Raw genomic sequence first — 18018 nt, 5'->3', positions numbered from 1 at the left:
ATCTTTATACCAGCACAGTCGTAAAATATAATTTTTGTATTTTTCTACAGAGGAAGGGACCCACCAAGGCAAAAGTACCTTGGGCCCGTCACAGTTATAATGCAGCCCTGGGAGAGAGGCTATCCCAGTTCAAAGCAAGCCAGCTTCAGGCAAGAGAAGAGAGATCTGAATTTTTTCAGAGGAAACACCTGTGCTCTCTGTCTCCTCCCTACACAAACCCAATGGTTCTAGCCACAATTTCCCTCCCTCTCTCCTCTCATTTTGTTAACGTCATCATAAAAGTAAACAAGTAAGTGATTTCAATAAGTTTTCTCCTATAGGCAGAATGTATAAGAACGCAATATGTGTGTTCGATAAGCAAGGGATCAGGTGAGTTCAAAGAACCAATTTCAGTTCCTAATGAACAGGTCCAGAGTTTTTACTCACAAAAGACCATACTAATAACTACTATTTATCAGGATACAACATGCAAAACATTGGGCTAAGAGATAAACAGGCATTATCTCTTGGAATCCTCAAAAATCATATGAGGTGAATACCATCCATTTGTACAAATAAAGAAACAGATTCAATAAGGCTGAACCACATGCCCAAGGTCACACACCAGGAAGTAGGAGAGCTGGGATGGAAAGCCAGACTCTTAAATCTTGAAGGAGACACCTTCTTCTGATCTGGTGGAGGGATGGCTTTATATGTTGAAGGACGCAAGCTATAGAATTCATGACTATGGCAGGATTGAAGCCATCGTAGGCCCAGAAACTGACACCCAATTCCAGTTCACTGGTATTAAAAAAAAAAATGTCAACACTTACACTCTCACAAGTAGAATGAACCATGTACAGACCACATATGCAGGCTTTGCTTTGGTTATCCTGTATTTCAAGTGCAGGTCCAAAAGAGTTGCAGATGTGAAAGCAACATTTATGGAGTCCAACCTGTCTCTACTGCATCCATTATGTTCTCAGCCCTAGAGAAGCTAATATCAACTCATCAAATGATATTCCATTTGTACAATAAATATGAACCTGGAAAAATTCCCCATGTTTCTAAACATTAAATAAATAATAAAAAACAAACTAAAACACAAAATGTATGTAATATATTTAAATATGAATTTATATTAATTTCTTTTAAGAGCTTTTTGAGAACATTGGCTACCTAGTTGTGGTGTATTTGGTTGTCTACTTTTACTTCAACGCATGAACCTTTTAAAATCAGTGTGGATATCCCTCTCTGTTTTTACAAACACCACAGTCTCAGAAGTTATATCAGCCTCACATTGATTAGAATTTATGTTTTAATTTTTAAAGACATTCCCAGCTTTAGACCTTAGCTTTCTTACCCTCAACCCCACATTCAATCAATGCCTCTTCATTTTCTGTGGCCCATGAGAAAGGCGGTTCACAAGTGCTTCTAAAGACACTCGATCACCGTCTGTGTCTGATAAATTCGGACTGGCATTCATTCAACATTTATCAAGCAATTACGTGTCAGGCACTGAGCAAAGTGCTAAGTGTAAATGGAGCTTTGTGGGTTGTTTTGTGTCTAAATAATGGATGAGTATTAAAATTCTCACCAAAGCTAAAGAAGAAACCAAGCAAAACAAAACATTACATTTTCTGTTAGAATACCAAGCTGCTACCCATTTTATAGTTATCATATTTGAGATCATGGTAACTATAAAAAGACCAATTATTTAATTACATTGTGGGTACAAGAATGGCCTCAGTTTAAACAATGACCTGAATGTAATATGTGGAGACTAGGACCAAATTTTATACACTTCTAAAACCCACGAACACCTACTACAGCACTATACACAGATGATACGTATAACTCTTCCAGTTATTATTCCTGAAAAAATGTCACCTCAAACAGAGTGGCATAAAAAATAACCATTTTATTAGATTCTGTGGATACTGCTTGTGTCTGCCCCATGACCCCTGAGGCCTCAGCTTGGAAGAATGGAGGCTGTCTGGAGGACAGGGAGTTGGAGCCATCTGAACCCTTGGTCACTCACACGTGTGGTGGTTGATGCCACCTGTCAGTCAGGACATCAGCTAGGAACCTATACATAGCTCTCTGTGGAGCTGCTTGGGCTTCCCTTCAGCATGGTTGCTGAATTTCTAAGAGTAGGTGTCCTTAGAACTAGGTGGAGGTCTTTAATGACCTAGCCTCAGAAGTCACACAGTCTGCCCAGTTTCAAGGAAAGGGAGCAGAGACCTCATTCTGTCAATGGGAGGTGCGTCAAAGTCCCATAATAAGAACAGCATGTTGGATGGGAGATAATGCTGCAACTATCTTCAGGAACTAAAATCTGCCACAAGTATGGAATAATCAATGAATGACCAGACGATATCTTCAGCAATTGGCATCAGTACTTCTCTCAAATATTTGAAATCTTCTTTGACGACACAGTGTGATTGCGCTTTCACACCCCCTTGAAGTCAGTTAAGGCCCGATGACTTGCTTTGGTCAATGAAATATGAATGGAAGTGACTAATATAACTTAGTGCAGGAAGCATTTACAGTCAATCCTCATTAATCACAGATTCCATATTTACAAATTCACCTACTTACTGATATATATTTGTAACCCCCAAATCAATACAGCACTTTCTGGATCTCAGGTGGATATGTGCGTGCGTAGAGTGTTGAAAAAGCTGAGCCACTGCTGCACGTTCCCAGCTGAGGTCGAGCAAGGCTAAGCTCTGCCTTCTACTTCGAGGTCTTATACGGTAAACGAGTGTCCTTTTCACAGTTTATTTAGTGCCATATTTTTCACATTTTTGTGCTTCTTGTTGGTGATTTTGCTATTTTAAATGCGCCCCAAGCAGTGCTGAAGTGCCATCTAGTGCTCCTAAGTGCAAAAAGGCTGGGATGTGCCTTTCAGAGAAGATATATGTTATATACACTTCATTAAGGCGTAAGTTACAGTGTTGTTTTTTGTGAGTTCAATGTTAGTGAATTAACGGTATATATTAAATGAGTTATCTTTATACAATAACACACATAAAATGAGGTTATATATTGATCTGTTGATGAAAATGTTGTAACCAGAGGCTCACAGGAGCCTAAGTCTGTATTTCTTCTAGAAGCGATGGTTCAGTATTGACTAGTTCAATGTCCGTGGTGATCTTATAGAACATATATACCTGCCGTGAATAATAAGAACCAGCTGGAATTCCTGCTGCAGTATTCTCCCGTGCTTGCTCCCTGCTGGCAAGAACTTGGAGGCCCCTGGTGATACAAAGGTGCCACAAGTGCTGTAAATCTTCAAATATCTTCATAATGTCACATAAACATCAATTAAATATGAGCTGATAGAAAGAAAAATTTTACCTTAATTAATCAACAAGAAAACTAGCTAGATTATTTGACACGAGTATAAAACTTGAGCCTTCTGAATTTCATTGTTTGTTCTAACTGAAATTATATTAGTTTAAAATAAATCCTTTTCTTTCCTTCCTTCTTTTATATGACTAATTATCACCTTGTAAATATAGATAATTCAGCTTAGTCACCTGCTGTTACCTTCATTAATTGTATATTCCACACCCTATAAAATGAATGTCTCCAAATTTAGCCTCAGTTTTTCTACAAATAAAATGCTCTTGCCGTCAAAAAGCATCAATAACTGTAAAAGGTGGTGCAGTTGAAAAAGAACAACAGATTTCTTAAGCAACAGTGTAAATTACTTCTCTTTCCTCTTTAAAAAAAAGAAAACCTTTCTGTAAAGTAAAATTGTATTCTTAGCTTTGCAAAGTTACCTACACAATGGATCACATCTGTTACATAAGTTAAAATAATAAGGCTATTTAAAAAAATAAGTCAAAATTCACTATTAAGCCTTCACTAAATAATTCAAATTTAGCTCAGCATAATAATAGATTTGCTGTAACACTAGAAAGTATCAGGTATCTGCAGGCCACAGCATACCTGTTTGGGCCAGGAAGGGGAAGGAAAGGTAAAAACATCAATTGCTTTAAAAGCAGGAGGCCCATACAACAGGGTACTATTCAGCAATAAAAAGGAATGAAGTACTGATACATGCTACAACATGGATGACTCTTGAAAACATTACACTAAGTGAAAGAAGCCAGTCACCAAAGATCACATATTATATATAATTCCATTTATATAAAATGTCCAGAATTGGCAAATCCATAGAGACAGAAAGTAGATTAGTGATTGCCAGAGGCCAGGAGGTTGGGAGTGACTACTAAATTGTACAGGGCTTCTTCCTGGAGTGACAGAATGCTCTGCAATTAGTGATGATGCCTGTATAACATAGTGAATATACTGAAAAACAATGAACTGTATACTTTAAAATGGTGACTTTTATGTTATGTGAATTATATATCAAAACAAAAAAATGTAAAGCACTAGGCATACCCACTAGGATGGCTATAATAATAAAGCCAGGTAATAAGAAGTGTTGGTAAGGATGTGGAGAAACTGCCCATACCCCACTGGTGAAAATGTAAAACCACTTTATTTACTTTACATTATTTTTTAAATTTTATTTTCTGGCTGCACCATGTGGCTTGTGGGATCTTAGTTCCCCAACCCGGTCCCTGGCAGTGGAAGAGTAGAGTCCTAACCACTGGACCGCCAGGGAATTCCCATGGTGCAGACACTTTAAAACCCAGTTTGGCAGTTCCTCAAAAAGTTAAATATACAGTTAGCATTTAACCTAGCAATTCCACTCCTAGGTATTTACCCAAGAGAAAGAAAACGTGTGTCCATATAGAAACCTGTATACAAGTGTGTAGAACAGTATTGCTACTCATAATAGCCAAAAGTTTGAAACAATTCAAATGTTCATCAGCTGATGAATGAATAACAAAATGTTTATCCAACTGAATATTTTTCAGCCATTAAAAGGTATGAAGTACTGATACATGCTACAACATGGATGAACCTTGAAAACATTTTGCTAAGCAAAAGTAGCTAGTCATAAAAGACCACGTTCTATATGCTATGTTTGTGTCCTCCAAGATTCGTATGTTGAAATCCTGATGCCCAATGTGATGGCACTGAGGTGGGGCCTTTGGGAGGTGATTAAGTCACGAGGGCAGACCACTCACAAATGGGATTAGCGCCCTTATAAGAGACCAGGGAAAGCTCCTTGCCTCTTCCACCATGTGAGGAGACCATAAGTAGTCCCACCAGGAAGAAGGCCCTCACCTGACCTTGCTGGCACCCTGATCCTGGACTTCCAGCCTCCAGAAGTGTAAGAAGCACATTTCTGTTGTTTATAAGCTACCCAGTCTGCAGTGTTTTGTTATAGCAGCCCAATGTATTGAGATACTGCATGATCCCATTTATAGGAAATGTCCAGAATAGAAATAAGGAGCAGATTAGCAGTTGCCTAGGACTGGGTGGTGGAGGATTGAAGAATGATGGCTAAAGGGGCATTTCTTTTGGGGGGTTGGCATTTCTTTTGGGGGGTTGAAATGGCATTTCTTTTGGGGGGTTGAAAATGATGACAATGTTCTAAAATTCATTGTGGTTGATGGTTACACAACTGTGAATATACACTAAAAACCACTGAATGGTATGCCTTAAGTGGTTGAATTATATGGTAAGTGAATTTTATCTCAATAATTAAGTGGGTGAATTACATGGTAAGTGAATTAAGTGGGTGAATTATATGGTAAGTGAATTTTATCTCAATAATTCTCTTAGAAAAAAATACAGAATAAATCTAACCAAAAACTTTCAAAATCACTAGGGTCTGGCCACTGTCCCTTCTCTCTCTCCCATCCCACCTTCCCAGCCTGTTAGGTCTGGTGGGATGACTCAGAGGCGTGGGGGTCATTTGGGTGGAAGAGGACAAGAAACCAGTACAGTTGAAGATTTTCTCCAGGCGGGACTGTGGTCCCGCCCACTTCCTCTCCCTAGGGTCCCTGACGGCTATTTGGGCCCTAAGCTGCCGTCTAGGTGTGAGTGGGGCTGCCCACTCGCCCCGGGCTGGGTCCCCGGATCCAACCCGCGCACGAGCATTCGGCCCACCAGGGTGCGGACTGGGGCGGCCAAGATCAGAGTCAGTAGGAGCATTCCCCCTCCCCGCCCCCACTCCCACCTTTCACTGAAGGCACCCAGAGGGCGGGCCTTGCTCACTTCCCTTCCCAGGAGTAGACGGTCAGCAGAACCAGTTCCAAGCGGGTGGGGCCGTGGGAGAGGTTCCCGGACTGGTTACACCAGAAACCCCACTGGCCCCCTGCCTGGTCCTCTGCCTCCGGCTCCCAGAGTGGAAGCCTCTGTGTACCTGTTAATTAAAAAACAAGGGCGGGCCCACGCTCAAAAGTCACCCCCCACCCACCTAGGTCCGCCCCACCCAAAACCTCACCCTTGCTTATGGTCCACCCCCGTGCCTAAACTCTGCCCCCACAGCCAAGGTTTTTTTTTTTTTTTCTCTTTTAGATTGGGGTTCTGTTTTACCTTGCTGATTCATTGTTGATTCTTTTATATTTTTATTTTTTCTAATAAATCTTTTATTTTTCTAACTTTATTTTATTCTTTATACTTTGTTAGTGATCTCTCCTTTAGGCTTGTTCCCCCACCCCCTTTTTTATTCTTTTTTCTGTTGTGGTTTTATTTTACCTTGTTGCAGTTGTTTCAATTATAGTTTTATTTTTCCTAATACATATTTTTTACCTTTCTAATTTTATTTTGTTTTTTATGCTTTTATATTGTACTGCTCCTCTTTTTCTTTCTTTCTTCTTCTTTTTTTTTTTTTGTATTTTTTTTTACCGTGCCATGAAGCTTGCGGGATCTTGGTTCCCAGGCCAGAGATCGGGCCCGAGCTCCTGTGGTGGGAGCACCAAGTCCAAACCACTGGACTAACAGAGAACCTCAGAACCCAGGGAATATCAATTGGAGTGAGGCCTCCCAGAGGCCCTCATCTCAGCACCAAGACCCAGCTCTATCCAGCTGCTTACAAACTCCAGGGCTGGATGTCTCAGGCCAAACAACCAGTAAAACAAGAATACAGCAGCTCCCATAAAAAAAAAAAATGAAATGACAAAAAAATTTGTTACAGATGGTGGAGCAAGGTAAAAACCTACAAGACCAAATAAATGAAGACGAAATAGGCAACCTCTGAAAAAGAATTCAGAGTAATTATAGTAAAGATGATCCAGAATCTTGGAAAGAGAATGGAGAAAATATATTAAATAAATGTTAAAGCAACATTTAACAATGCTCTAGAAGAACTAAACAGCCATAAATGTTAAAGAATAAACAGCCATAAAAGGGGAAATTGAAAGTAACACAACTATAGTAGGGGACTTTAACACCTCACTTTCACCAATGGACAGATCATCCAAAATGAAAATAAATAAGGAAACACAACCTTTAAATGACACATTAAACAAGATGGACTTAATTGATATTTACAGGACATTCCATCCAAAAACAACAGAATACACTTTCTTCTCAAGTGCTCATGGAACATTCTCCAGGATAGATCATATCTTGGGTCACAAATCAAGCCTTGGTAAATTTAAGAAAATTGAAATTGTATCAAGTATCTCTTCTGACCACAATGCTATGAGATTAGATAGCAATTACAGAAAAAAAACTGTAAAATATACAAACACATGGAGGCTAAACAATATGATACTGAACAACCAAGAGATCACTGAAGAAATCAAAAAAATACCTAGAAACAAATGACAACAAAAACACAATGACCCAAAACTTATGGAATGCAACAAAAGCAGTTCTAAGATGGAAGTTTATAGCAATACAATCCTACCTCAAGAAAGAAGAAATATCTTACATAAACAACCTAACCTTACACCTAAAGCAATTAGAGAAAGAAGAACAAAAAAACCCCCAAAGTTAGCAGAAGGAAAGAAATCATAAGATCAGATCAGAAATAAATGAAAAAGAAATGAAAGAAACAATAGCAAAGATCAGTAAAACTAAAAGCTGGTTCTTTGAGAAGATAAACAAAATTGATAAACCATTATCCAAACTCATCAAGAAAAAAAGGGAGGAGACTCAAATCAACCGAATTATAAATGAAAAAGAAGTAACAACTGACATTGCAGAAATACAAAGGATCATGAGAGATTACTACAAGCAACTATATGCCAATAAAATGGACAACCTGGAAGAAATGGACAAATTCTTAGAAAAGCACAACTTTCCAAGGCTGAACCAAGAAGAAATAGAAAATATAAAGAGACCAATCACAAGCACTGAAATTGAAAGTGTGATTAAAAGTCTTCCAACAAACAAAAGCCCAGGACCAGATGGCTTCACAAATGAATTCTATCAAACATTTAGAGAAGAGCTAACACCTATCTTCCTCAAACTTTTCCAAAATATAGCAGAGAGAGGAACACTCCCAAACTCATTCTACAAGGCCAACATCACCCTGACACCAAAACCAGACAAAGATGTCACAAAATAACACTACAGACCAATATCTCTGATGAACGTAGATGCAAAAATCCTTAGCAAAATACTAGCAAATAGAATCCAACAGCACATTAAAAGGATCATACACCACGAACAAGTGGCGTTTATCCCATAAATGCAAGGATTCTTCAATATACACAAATCAATGTGATACACCATATTCACAAACTGAAGGATAAAAACCATATGATCATCTCAATAGATGCAGAAAAACTTTTGACAAAATTCAACACCCACTTATGATAAAAACTCTCCAGAAAGTAGGAATAGAGGGAACCTACCTCAACATAATAAAGACCATATATGACAAACCCACAGCCAACATTGTTCTCAGTGGTGAAAAACTGAAACCATTTCCTCTAAGATCAGGAACAAGACAAGGTTGCCCACTGTCACCACTATTACTCAACATAGTTTTGGAAGTCCTAGCCACAGCAATCAGAGAAGAAAAAGAAATAAAAGGAATCTAAATCAGAAAAGCAGAAGTAAAACTGTCACTGTTTGCAGATGACATGATACTATACATAGAGAATCCTAAAGATGCTACCAGAAAACTACTAGAGCTAATCAATGAATCCTGTAGAGTAGCAGGAACCAAAATTAATGCACAGAAATCTCTTGCATTCCTATACAATAATGATGAAAATTCTGAAAGAGAAATTAAGGAAACACTCCCATTTACCATTGCAACAAAAAGAATAAAATACCGAGGGATAAGCCTACCTAAGGAGACAAAAGACCTGTATGCAGAAAACTATAAGATACTGATGAAAGAAATTAAAGATGATACCAACAGATGGAGAGATATACCATGTTCTTGGATTGGAAGAATCAACATTGTGAAAATGACTATACTACCCAAAGCAATCTACAGATTCAGTGCAATCCCCTCAAACTACCAATGGCATTTTTCACAGAACTAGAACAAAAAATTTCACAATTTGTATGGAAACACAAAAGACCCTGAATACCCAAAACAATCTTGAGAAAGAAAAACGGAGCTGGAGGAATCAGGCTTCCGGACTTCAGACTATACTACAAAGCTACAGTAATCAAGACAGTATGGAACTGGCACAAAAACAGAAATATAGATCAGTGGAAAAGGATACAAGGCCCAGAGATAAACCCACACACATACGGTCACCTTATCTTTGATAAGGGAGGCAAGAGTATACAATGGAGAAAAGACAGCCTCTTCAATAAGTGGTGCTGGGAAAACTGGACAGCTACATGTAAAAGAATGAAATTAGAACCCTTCCTAACACAAACACAAAAATAAACTCAAAATGGATTACAGACATAAATGTAAGGACAGACACTATAAAACTCTTAGAGGAAAACATAGGCAGAACACTCTGTGACATAAATCATAGCAAGATCCTTTTTGACCCACCTCCTAGAGTAATGGAAATAAAAACAAAATTAAACAAATGGGACCTAATGAAACTTAAAAGCTTTTGCACAGCAAAGGAAACCATAAAAAAGATGAAATGACAACCCTCAGAATGGAAGAAAATATTTGCAAATGAAGCAACTGACAAAGGATTAATCTCCAAAATTTACAAGCAGCTCATGCAGCTCAATAACAAAAAACCCAATCCAAAAATGGGCAAAAGACCTAAACAGACATTTCTCCAAACAATATATCCAGATTGCCAACAAACACATGAAAGGATGCTCAATATCACTAATCATTAGAGAAATGCAAATCAAAACTACAATGAGGGGCTTCCCTGGTGGCGCAGTGGTTGAGAGTCTGCCTGCCGATGCAGGGGACACGGGTTCCTGCCCCGGTCCGGGAAGATCCCACATGCCGCGGAGCAGCTGGGCCCGTGAGCCATGTCCGCTGAGCCTGTGCATCAGGAGCCTGTGCTCCGCAACGGGAGAGGCCACAACAGTGAGAGGTCTGCGTACCGCAAAAAAAAAAAACAACTACAATGAGGTATCACCTCACACTGGTCAGAATGCCCATCATCAAAAAATCTACAAACAATAAATGCTGGGGAGGGTGTGGAGAAAAGGGAACCCTCTTGCACTATTGGTGGGAATGTAAATTGGTACAGCCACTATGGAAAACAGTATGGAGGTTCCTTAATAAACTAAAAATAGTACTACCATATGACCCAGCAATCCCACTACAGGGCATATACCCTGAGAAAACCATGATTCAAAAAGAGACATGTACCACAGTGTTCTTTGCAGCACTATTTACAATAGCCAGGACACGGAAGCAACCTAAGTGTCCATCGACAGATGAATGGATAAAGAAGATGTGGCACATATATACAATGGAATATCACTCAGCCATAAAAAGAAACGAAATTCAGTTATTTGTGATGAGGTGGATGGACCTAGAGTCTATCATACAGAGTGAAGTAAATCAGAAAGACAAAAACAAATACCGTATGCTAACACATATATATGGAATCTTAAAAAAAAAATTGTTCTTATAAACCTAGGGGCAGGACAGGAATAAAGACACAGACGTAGAGAATGGACTTGAGGGCACAGGCAGGGGGAAGGGTAAGCTGGGACGAAGTAAGAGAGTAGCATGGACATATATATACTACCAAATGTAAAATAGATAGCTAGTGGGAAGCAGCTGCATGGCACTGGGAGAACAGCTGGGTGCTTTGTGACCACCTAGAGAGGTGGGATAGGGAGGGTGGGAGGGAGACAGAAGAGGGAGGGTATATGGAGATATTCCTATGCATATAGCTGATTCACTTTGTTATACGTTAGAAACTAACACAACACTGTAAAGCAATTATACTCCAATAACGATGTTAAAAAAAAGAAAAAGAAAAAGAAAACAAGGGTGGGGAAGGGAGAACGCCCCCCGAAGAAAGCCTGGCCAAGCAGACCCTGCCATCGGGTCTCCTGGGGGACCCGCATGGGAGCGGCCGGCCAGGGTTGGGATCGCGGTAGCAGCGCCCCCTCCCGGCCTGGGCCCCGCAGTGCCCCGCGGACTCGGGGCTCCTGCAGTGTGTAGAGGGGGCCGGGCGTCTACGGGGCGGGGACTCGGGGACACGCAGGCGGGGCGGTCCCGAGTGGCCCCCTTCCGGCGCAGCTCACCGGCCTCTTTCTCGGAGTGTCGGCGCTGCCCATGGCCGAGGTGCTGGAGCCCGATCCCGGGGCAGCCGAGGGCTCGGAGGCTCTCGCAGAGACGCCGGGCTGGGAAGCCCCGGAGGACGCGAGTCCCCAGGTAGGCTCCACCCGCGGGCGCGAAGAGTGAGGGCCGGGGGGGGTGGGCAGCGTGGGGCTGTCCTCGAGGTGATCTTCAATGCGGCCGGAGGGTCCCATAGGTTTAACTTAAAAGCACATTTTTAAAAATGGTCAGAGTCCCTAGCTCCATTCCTGCACAAACGGGAAGATGCGGTCGGTAAGCCGTAGTTACCCCCAGGCACTGGCCACATCTCAATTTCTTTTCTTTGTGGTTAAAAAAAAAAAAAAAATCGACCACGTCCCAAAACCTGCGATGGGACCCTCCGGGCGGGGGCGGAACAGTTGCTTGCTTTTAACCCGAATCGAGCCGACTCTCCCTACCCGTGCTTGTGGGGCAGAGGCCGCCTGCGTCTCTAACCCAAAGATGGGAGCCGCGGGGGAGGAGCCCTGCCCGGTGCTGGGAAGCCAGAACCTCCGGCCGGACCCCAGGGGAGCGCAGCCCCTGGACTGGCTGTCCCAGGTGGACCCGAGATCAAGGTACCTGTACTGTTGCATCTCACGTTCTGCCTTCTTAGAATTGCTTCCCCAAGTTCCCCCTGTTCCATCTTAGCCTGGAAGTTATGAGATCCGACACTACAGACCTGCGAAGTGGGTCAGCACTTCGGTTGAGTCTATGGACTGGGATTCGGCCATGCAGACTGGCTTCACAAGGCTGAACGGCTACATTCAAGGCAAAAACGAGAAAGGTGAAGGCACTTTACCTTGTAATTATACACACTATTGTGGTTGAGTGCCCTGGCTTATTGAGTTTTCGCTGATTAAATAAATACCTTTTAGAATAGAAAAATAACCAGATCGTCAAAGACTTAATGTTTGAAGAGGAGGACTCTGCTCAGGACCCGGGGCGTCTAGAGGAGTGTAGTACTGGGCAGTGCTTTTTAGCCTCTGTTCTCCTTGTTTGTGGTTCTGCTGGATGAACTGGGCCTCTGTGTAAGTAAGCATTAAGGCCTTTTCATGGCTAATGCTTTGAGATAATTTGGTGACTGACTGGTAGAGTAAGAGACATTAGGAGGCAGGAAGGGTCAAAGAACACAAGAGCCAGGGTGTCAAGATATATCTTCTGGTTTGGCTCTCATGCTATTTATGTTTTAGCAGGTCACTTAGCCAATGGGACCTCTGTTTCTGAATTGTAAAAGTAAAGAATGAACTGGACTATGTTATCTCTCATTTCCCCTTCTATCCCTAAAACTATGGAATTTATTAACGAAAAATATTAATAATACAGAAAGTGTTTAATGTGGGCAGTGGATAATTGTCATTTTGCCCTTATTATTTTTTTTAAGATGAAAATTATCTTAAAGTTTAAATATTTATGTCAAGTAAATCAAGAAACTCAGGTCAAAAAATAAGTTTTTAAATGTAGTCATAAATACACTAAATCTGCTTTCACGGTCTCCTTTGCATTTAAATATATATTTTTTGTGGCACAGAGATGAAAATAAAGATGACCGCTCCAGTGACAAGCTACGTGGAGCCCGGTTCAGGTCCTTTTAGCGAGTCTACCATTACCATTTCCCTGTATATCCCCTCTGAACAGCAATCTGATCCCCCCAGGCCTTCAGAGTCAGATGTCTTCATTGAAGACAGAGCTGAAATGACGGTGTTTGTACGGTAAGTGGTAGATAATTTATAGCCTTTCTGACTGTTGGTTTTACTTGCGGGCACTCATAGTTTAGCTCCTGTGCAGCTTAGCTCCTATGCTTTTCCCCCTTCCATAAAAACAGGTCTAATGCATTTTGTGGTGTTTTCCTAGTGACTTAGTTTTCTACGTTACTAAGGGTCCTTCACAAGAAATAACTTGTATTTTATTTATCAGAAGGCTGACGCACACCTTCCACAGATAAGACGCAATACAAACATACACCGGACCTTCCCCCACAAAAGCAAAAGACTGTCCTTACCTGCCCTCTAGTTAAATTTGGAGAAAAATACCTTAAAACAATGCATGGTACCCCTCCTCTCAGCTAGTAGCTTCTGATAGCCTCAAACTCTTCCCTTTGTTCCCCAGCCCAAAGGATGGCAGCTGCTTCCCGCAGTGACTGCCTCTGTTGGTTGGTTTACTGGTTCCTTACTCTGACCTTACAGTGCCCGTCTCAGTAAAGCGACTAATCAGCCTGCCGGCCTCCCCAGCAAGGACTGTCGTAGCCATCGGCAGCACACTCAGCCCCTGAATCTGGCCCATTCGCCTTAGAAAGGGGCGTGATTCCGTTCCCTTCCTCCCCACTGTTACTTGCTCGGGCCCTCACCTTACAGGGACCGCAGCTGAGTCCTCTTTGCTACCCCAGTGCTCGGCACATGCCTGACACTCACCAGATACTCCGACGTTTTTCAGTCTCAGGTTCCACTTCGAGAGCCTCCCAGCTGTTCTCTCTGCCCACCAGTCTCCTCTCCCTGGCCCTCCACTCTGGAACGCCGATCGTTCTCACAACGACAGCAACAAAACCCCAACCTGTTACTGTGTTTAAACATCTGTTGGCTTTGCCTCTTGCTTCCGCGTGACATTCAGACCGTTCCCCGTACTGCATCACCTGCAACACGCGGCCCAACCTGTCTCCCTGACAACTCCCCCCCCACCTCCCGCCCTTCACTGAGTAGGCTGAGTTCCTCCACGTCTCTGTACCTTTGACCTTAGGCGAGTTACTGAGACTTTGCTTGACAAAAATCTCATCTGTAAAATGTGTCTAATCACAGTACCTACCTACTATCTCACAGGGTTGCCATGAAGATCAGATGAGTTAATTTACCTAAAATACTTAGAACATGAGCATGATATTACTACCAGCTCCAGCTCCCTCTTTCTTCTCTTCCTGGAGAGCCTACTTTCATCCTTCAGGACTTAGATCAATTGGTACCTTGTCTGTGATGCCTTCCTCAGTTTCTCCAGTCAGCCAGCCTCTCGGTGCTATGATTCTAAATTCTAATGACCTACTGATAGACTGTAATTTCCTCAAGAATACAGCAACACGTTACTCTGCCCATATCCTTCGGCTGCTGGTGAGGCAGGTGCGTGTGGGGAGGCTCAGTATATGTCTGTGTCCTGAATAAAGCCGTGGATAGATCATTGTAGAACAACGTGTATTCAGAGGACAAAAGATGATTTCTAAGTAAGAGGCTCAAGATTTGATTTCAAGGAAGAAGTGGAATCTGAAACAGATTCCCTTTAGGCAGAACATTCCTTAAGGAAATAAATAATAAATTTAGGAGCAGAAATGTTTCCTAACACATGGTTCAGAATTATCATCATCAGTCAACATGATGGAAATTATAGAACAGATTTATCAATTTATCTTCAACGTTTTGTTTTATATACATGTGCATACACAGATTCCTCTACTTACTCAACTGGAATTTAAAAGGTACTGCAGGCCAGGAATGACTAGGTGCCTGGTAGACATTGTGGAACAGAACAGGCCTGGTTCATACCCTCGAGACCTTACATCTTATCTGAAGAATGGTAGGAATGATCTTTTCCACTGGCAAATTGATAATAAACCTTATTTATGCTAAAGAAGGCATATTAGGAATGTTTTTGTGTCTGTTTTTCCTATTCTCAGCCTTCAAATTCATCATGTTTACATTTCAGCAACTCAGCTAGGTCGGTGTGCTGTCATGATTTAATTTAGGGTATTTTTGTTTATATACTTTAAAATCTACACTTAAACTTCTATTTTCCTACTTTTTATGCAAATCTTTTGACTGTCTTTTCATCCCCATCCTCTTAGCAACCTCCTAACTGGCTCCTTCTCTCCAATCTAGTTTCCATCTCTCTGCCTATATTCTTACCCAGATCTAATCAAGTTACTTTTCTGCTTTTCCAACATCCTTTGGAATAATCTCAAAAGGCCTTAGGATGATGTACAAGGTTCCTCCTTCCAGCTCTGACTCACCTTTCTTTCTTTCTTTCTTTTATTAATTAATTTATTTATTTTTGGCTGTGTTGGGTCTTCGTTGCTGCACGCGGGCTTTCTCTAGTTGCGGCGAGCAGGGGCTAGTCTTCGTTGTGGTGCGCGGGCTTCTCATTGCAGTGGCTTCTCTTGTTGCGGAGCACGTGCTCTAGGCACGTGGGCTCAGTATTTGTGGCATGTGGGCTCAGTAGTTGTGGCATGTGGGTTCTAGAACGTAGGCTCGGTAGTTGTGGCGCACGGGCCCAGCCGCTCCGCGGCATGTGGGATCTTCCCGGACCAGGGCTCGAACCCGTGTCCCCTGCCTTGGCAGGCGGATTCTCAACCACTGCGCCACCAGGGAAGTCCTGACTCACCTTTCTGACCTCATTTTATGCCTCACTATGAAATTGCTTTGTATTTCTGGACTTTTGTTCTTTTCTTATCCCTCCCCTTTCTCTGCCCAGCAAAACTATCCTCCATTCCAGGCCCCACTCAGAGACACACCTTGCCCCGATGTAATCATATCCTCAGTGTTCCCAAGCACTTTGATTCTGTCTCTGTTAAAGCTTTTCTCAGACTGTATAGAGCTGCCAAAATGCCCATCTCTTCCATATAGGGTCAAAACTTATGTTCATCTGTAATACAGTGCCTGCCCTTTTTCTAAGGAGAAAAAGGAAGGGGAAATGTTCGATAGAAAATGGAAAGACTGAAAGGGAGGCTGCTAAGGGGGATTCATTGTGGCTCTCTGACCGGGAGCATCAGTAGTACAGGAGACTGTTGGAAATGCAGGCTCTTGGGCCCCAGCCCAGACCTCCTGAACCTGCATTTTCCCAGGCGACTCTCATGCACATTAGAGCTTGAGAAGCACAGAGTTAGAGCACAAGATGGCATAACTTCCAAATCTGCCCAACAGCTGGGACGTATTGCCTCCTCCTGGGTCCCTTCAGTGCGTGTGAGGTCACACTGAGCCTGGGAACCAGAGGAAGGGGACAGTCAGTTCAGCTGCCTAGAGGGAGGGGCTTTGAAACCGCACTCCATCCAGGCTTCCTTGTATCAGCTCCCACTTTTCTTCTTAGACTGACCTTCACATCAGTATTAAAATCATTTATGGTCATTTACTTTCTCCTTTGTAGGTCTTTTGATGGATTCTCTAGTGCCCAAAGGAATCAAGAACAACTCTTGACATTAGCAAGCATTTTGAGGGAAGAAGGAAAAGTTTTCGATGAAAAGGTTTACTACACCGCAGCCTACAACAGTCCTTTCGAATTGCTTGATAGAAAAAATGAGGTGTGGTTGATTCAGAAAAAAGAACCTTCCGAAGAAAAGGAATGAGCAAATGAGAGGAAGGTACATTGCCGGGGCAAAACCTCTGTTTAACATAGACGTCAACATTACCCATAAGCAAAACGTGTCTAGTAGCTCTACCTGAGAGTACTACTATGAATTGAGCTTATTTCCACTGTGCCTTTTTAATGCTTGAAGCTTTAGATACACAGATAACAGGGGACAGTATTCTATAAACATGTAAATCGATCTTTATTTCTATGAGGCTCCAGGGAAACGTCATGTTACTTCCCCCTTCTTCACTGTATCACAATCATGTTGCCTTATTTCTACTTGGATTTGTGTCAGTTGGATGTTACCTCCTCCAGATATTATCAATAAAAATGTTAAAGTTTATCCTGTGTGGAACTACAAGGCCGTCAAGCCTAGAGAACTCAAGTTCAGTTGGAAACAAAAATCAAAGTGTCTTTTGCAGCTGCCGCTGTTACTTTTTCCGTTGAGCCCTCTTTCCTATCTGCCCTCTGCTCCCCACACACGAGAAAAGCTCTCACAATACTCAAAAGTGTTGCTAATATTCCGTGACAAAAAATAAATGTATGAAGTTAGGGACTTCCTATTTTATTTTGATACTCAAGAGAGGCATGTTTTTTCTGAAGAAATGTATACAAACGTAGACTTTTACAATTCACTTGAGGGGCTTCCCTGGCGGTGCAGTGGTTGAGAATCCGCCTGCCAATGCAGGGGACATGGGTTCGGGCCCTGGTCTGGGAAGATCCCACGTGCCACGGAGCAACTGAGCCCGTGCACCACAACTACTGAAGCCCTTGTGCCTAGATCCCGTGCTCCACAACAAGGGAAGCCACCACATTGAGAGGCCCGCGCACCACAACTAAGAGTGGCCCGCGCTCTCTGCAACTAGAGAAAGCCTGTGCGCAGCAACGAAGATCCAACGCAGCCAAAAATAAATAAATAAATTAAAAAAAAATTCACTTGAATTTTTAAAGTATTTTATGCAGTATTTTTATATACTGAATCAGTATATAAAAATGATTCAGTATTCCAAGAGGGGTTTGCTGCAAAATCGAAGAGGTTGAAATTTGGACCTAATTGTATTGGAACACGCTTGTCCTGGAGAAGAGTGTCAATATCTGGAAGCCTGTCATGGGAAGGTCATAGCTTTACTGTGGGC

General features: G+C 42.0%; 1 protein-coding gene and 1 pseudogene across 1 annotated transcript; both read left to right on the top strand.

Moving 5' to 3' along the window:
* Nucleotides 1–317: 317 nt before the first annotated feature.
* Nucleotides 318–1016, top strand: LOC113605806 (up-regulated during skeletal muscle growth protein 5 pseudogene; annotated as a pseudogene).
* Nucleotides 1017–11507: 10491 nt separating this feature from the next.
* On the top strand, nucleotides 11508–17213 carry HEBP2 (heme binding protein 2). Its single transcript, XM_027085241.1, has 4 exons — nucleotides 11508–11641; nucleotides 12212–12347; nucleotides 13092–13272; nucleotides 16679–17213. The coding sequence occupies exons 1-4, from the start codon at nucleotides 11543–11545 to the stop codon at nucleotides 16875–16877; spliced, it is 615 nt and encodes a 204-aa protein (XP_026941042.1). The 5' UTR covers nucleotides 11508–11542; the 3' UTR covers nucleotides 16878–17213.
* The last annotated feature ends 805 nt before the right edge of the window (nucleotides 17214–18018 follow it).

The sequence above is a fragment of the Aethalodelphis obliquidens genome, unplaced genomic scaffold (genome assembly GCF_003676395.1).
Source record: "Aethalodelphis obliquidens isolate GAN/ISIS:26980383/991018 unplaced genomic scaffold, ASM367639v1 scaffold3, whole genome shotgun sequence".
Taxonomy (NCBI): domain Eukaryota; kingdom Metazoa; phylum Chordata; class Mammalia; order Artiodactyla; family Delphinidae; genus Aethalodelphis; species Aethalodelphis obliquidens.
The sequence above is the reverse complement of the archived record's forward strand: the minus strand, read 5'-3'. Positions and strand labels throughout refer to the sequence as shown.

Bases quoted from the DNA above. Each gene is read 5' to 3' on its own strand.
- HEBP2 (XM_027085241.1), top strand. From the start codon at position 11,543: ATGGCCGAGGTGCTGGAGCCCGATCCCGGGGCAGCCGAGGGCTCGGAG. The intron at 11,642-12,211 runs GTAGGCTCCACC...GTTCCATCTTAG, and splicing joins CGGAGGACGCGAGTCCCCAG to CCTGGAAGTTATGAGATCCG. The intron at 12,348-13,091 runs GTGAAGGCACTT...TTTGTGGCACAG, and splicing joins TCAAGGCAAAAACGAGAAAG to AGATGAAAATAAAGATGACC.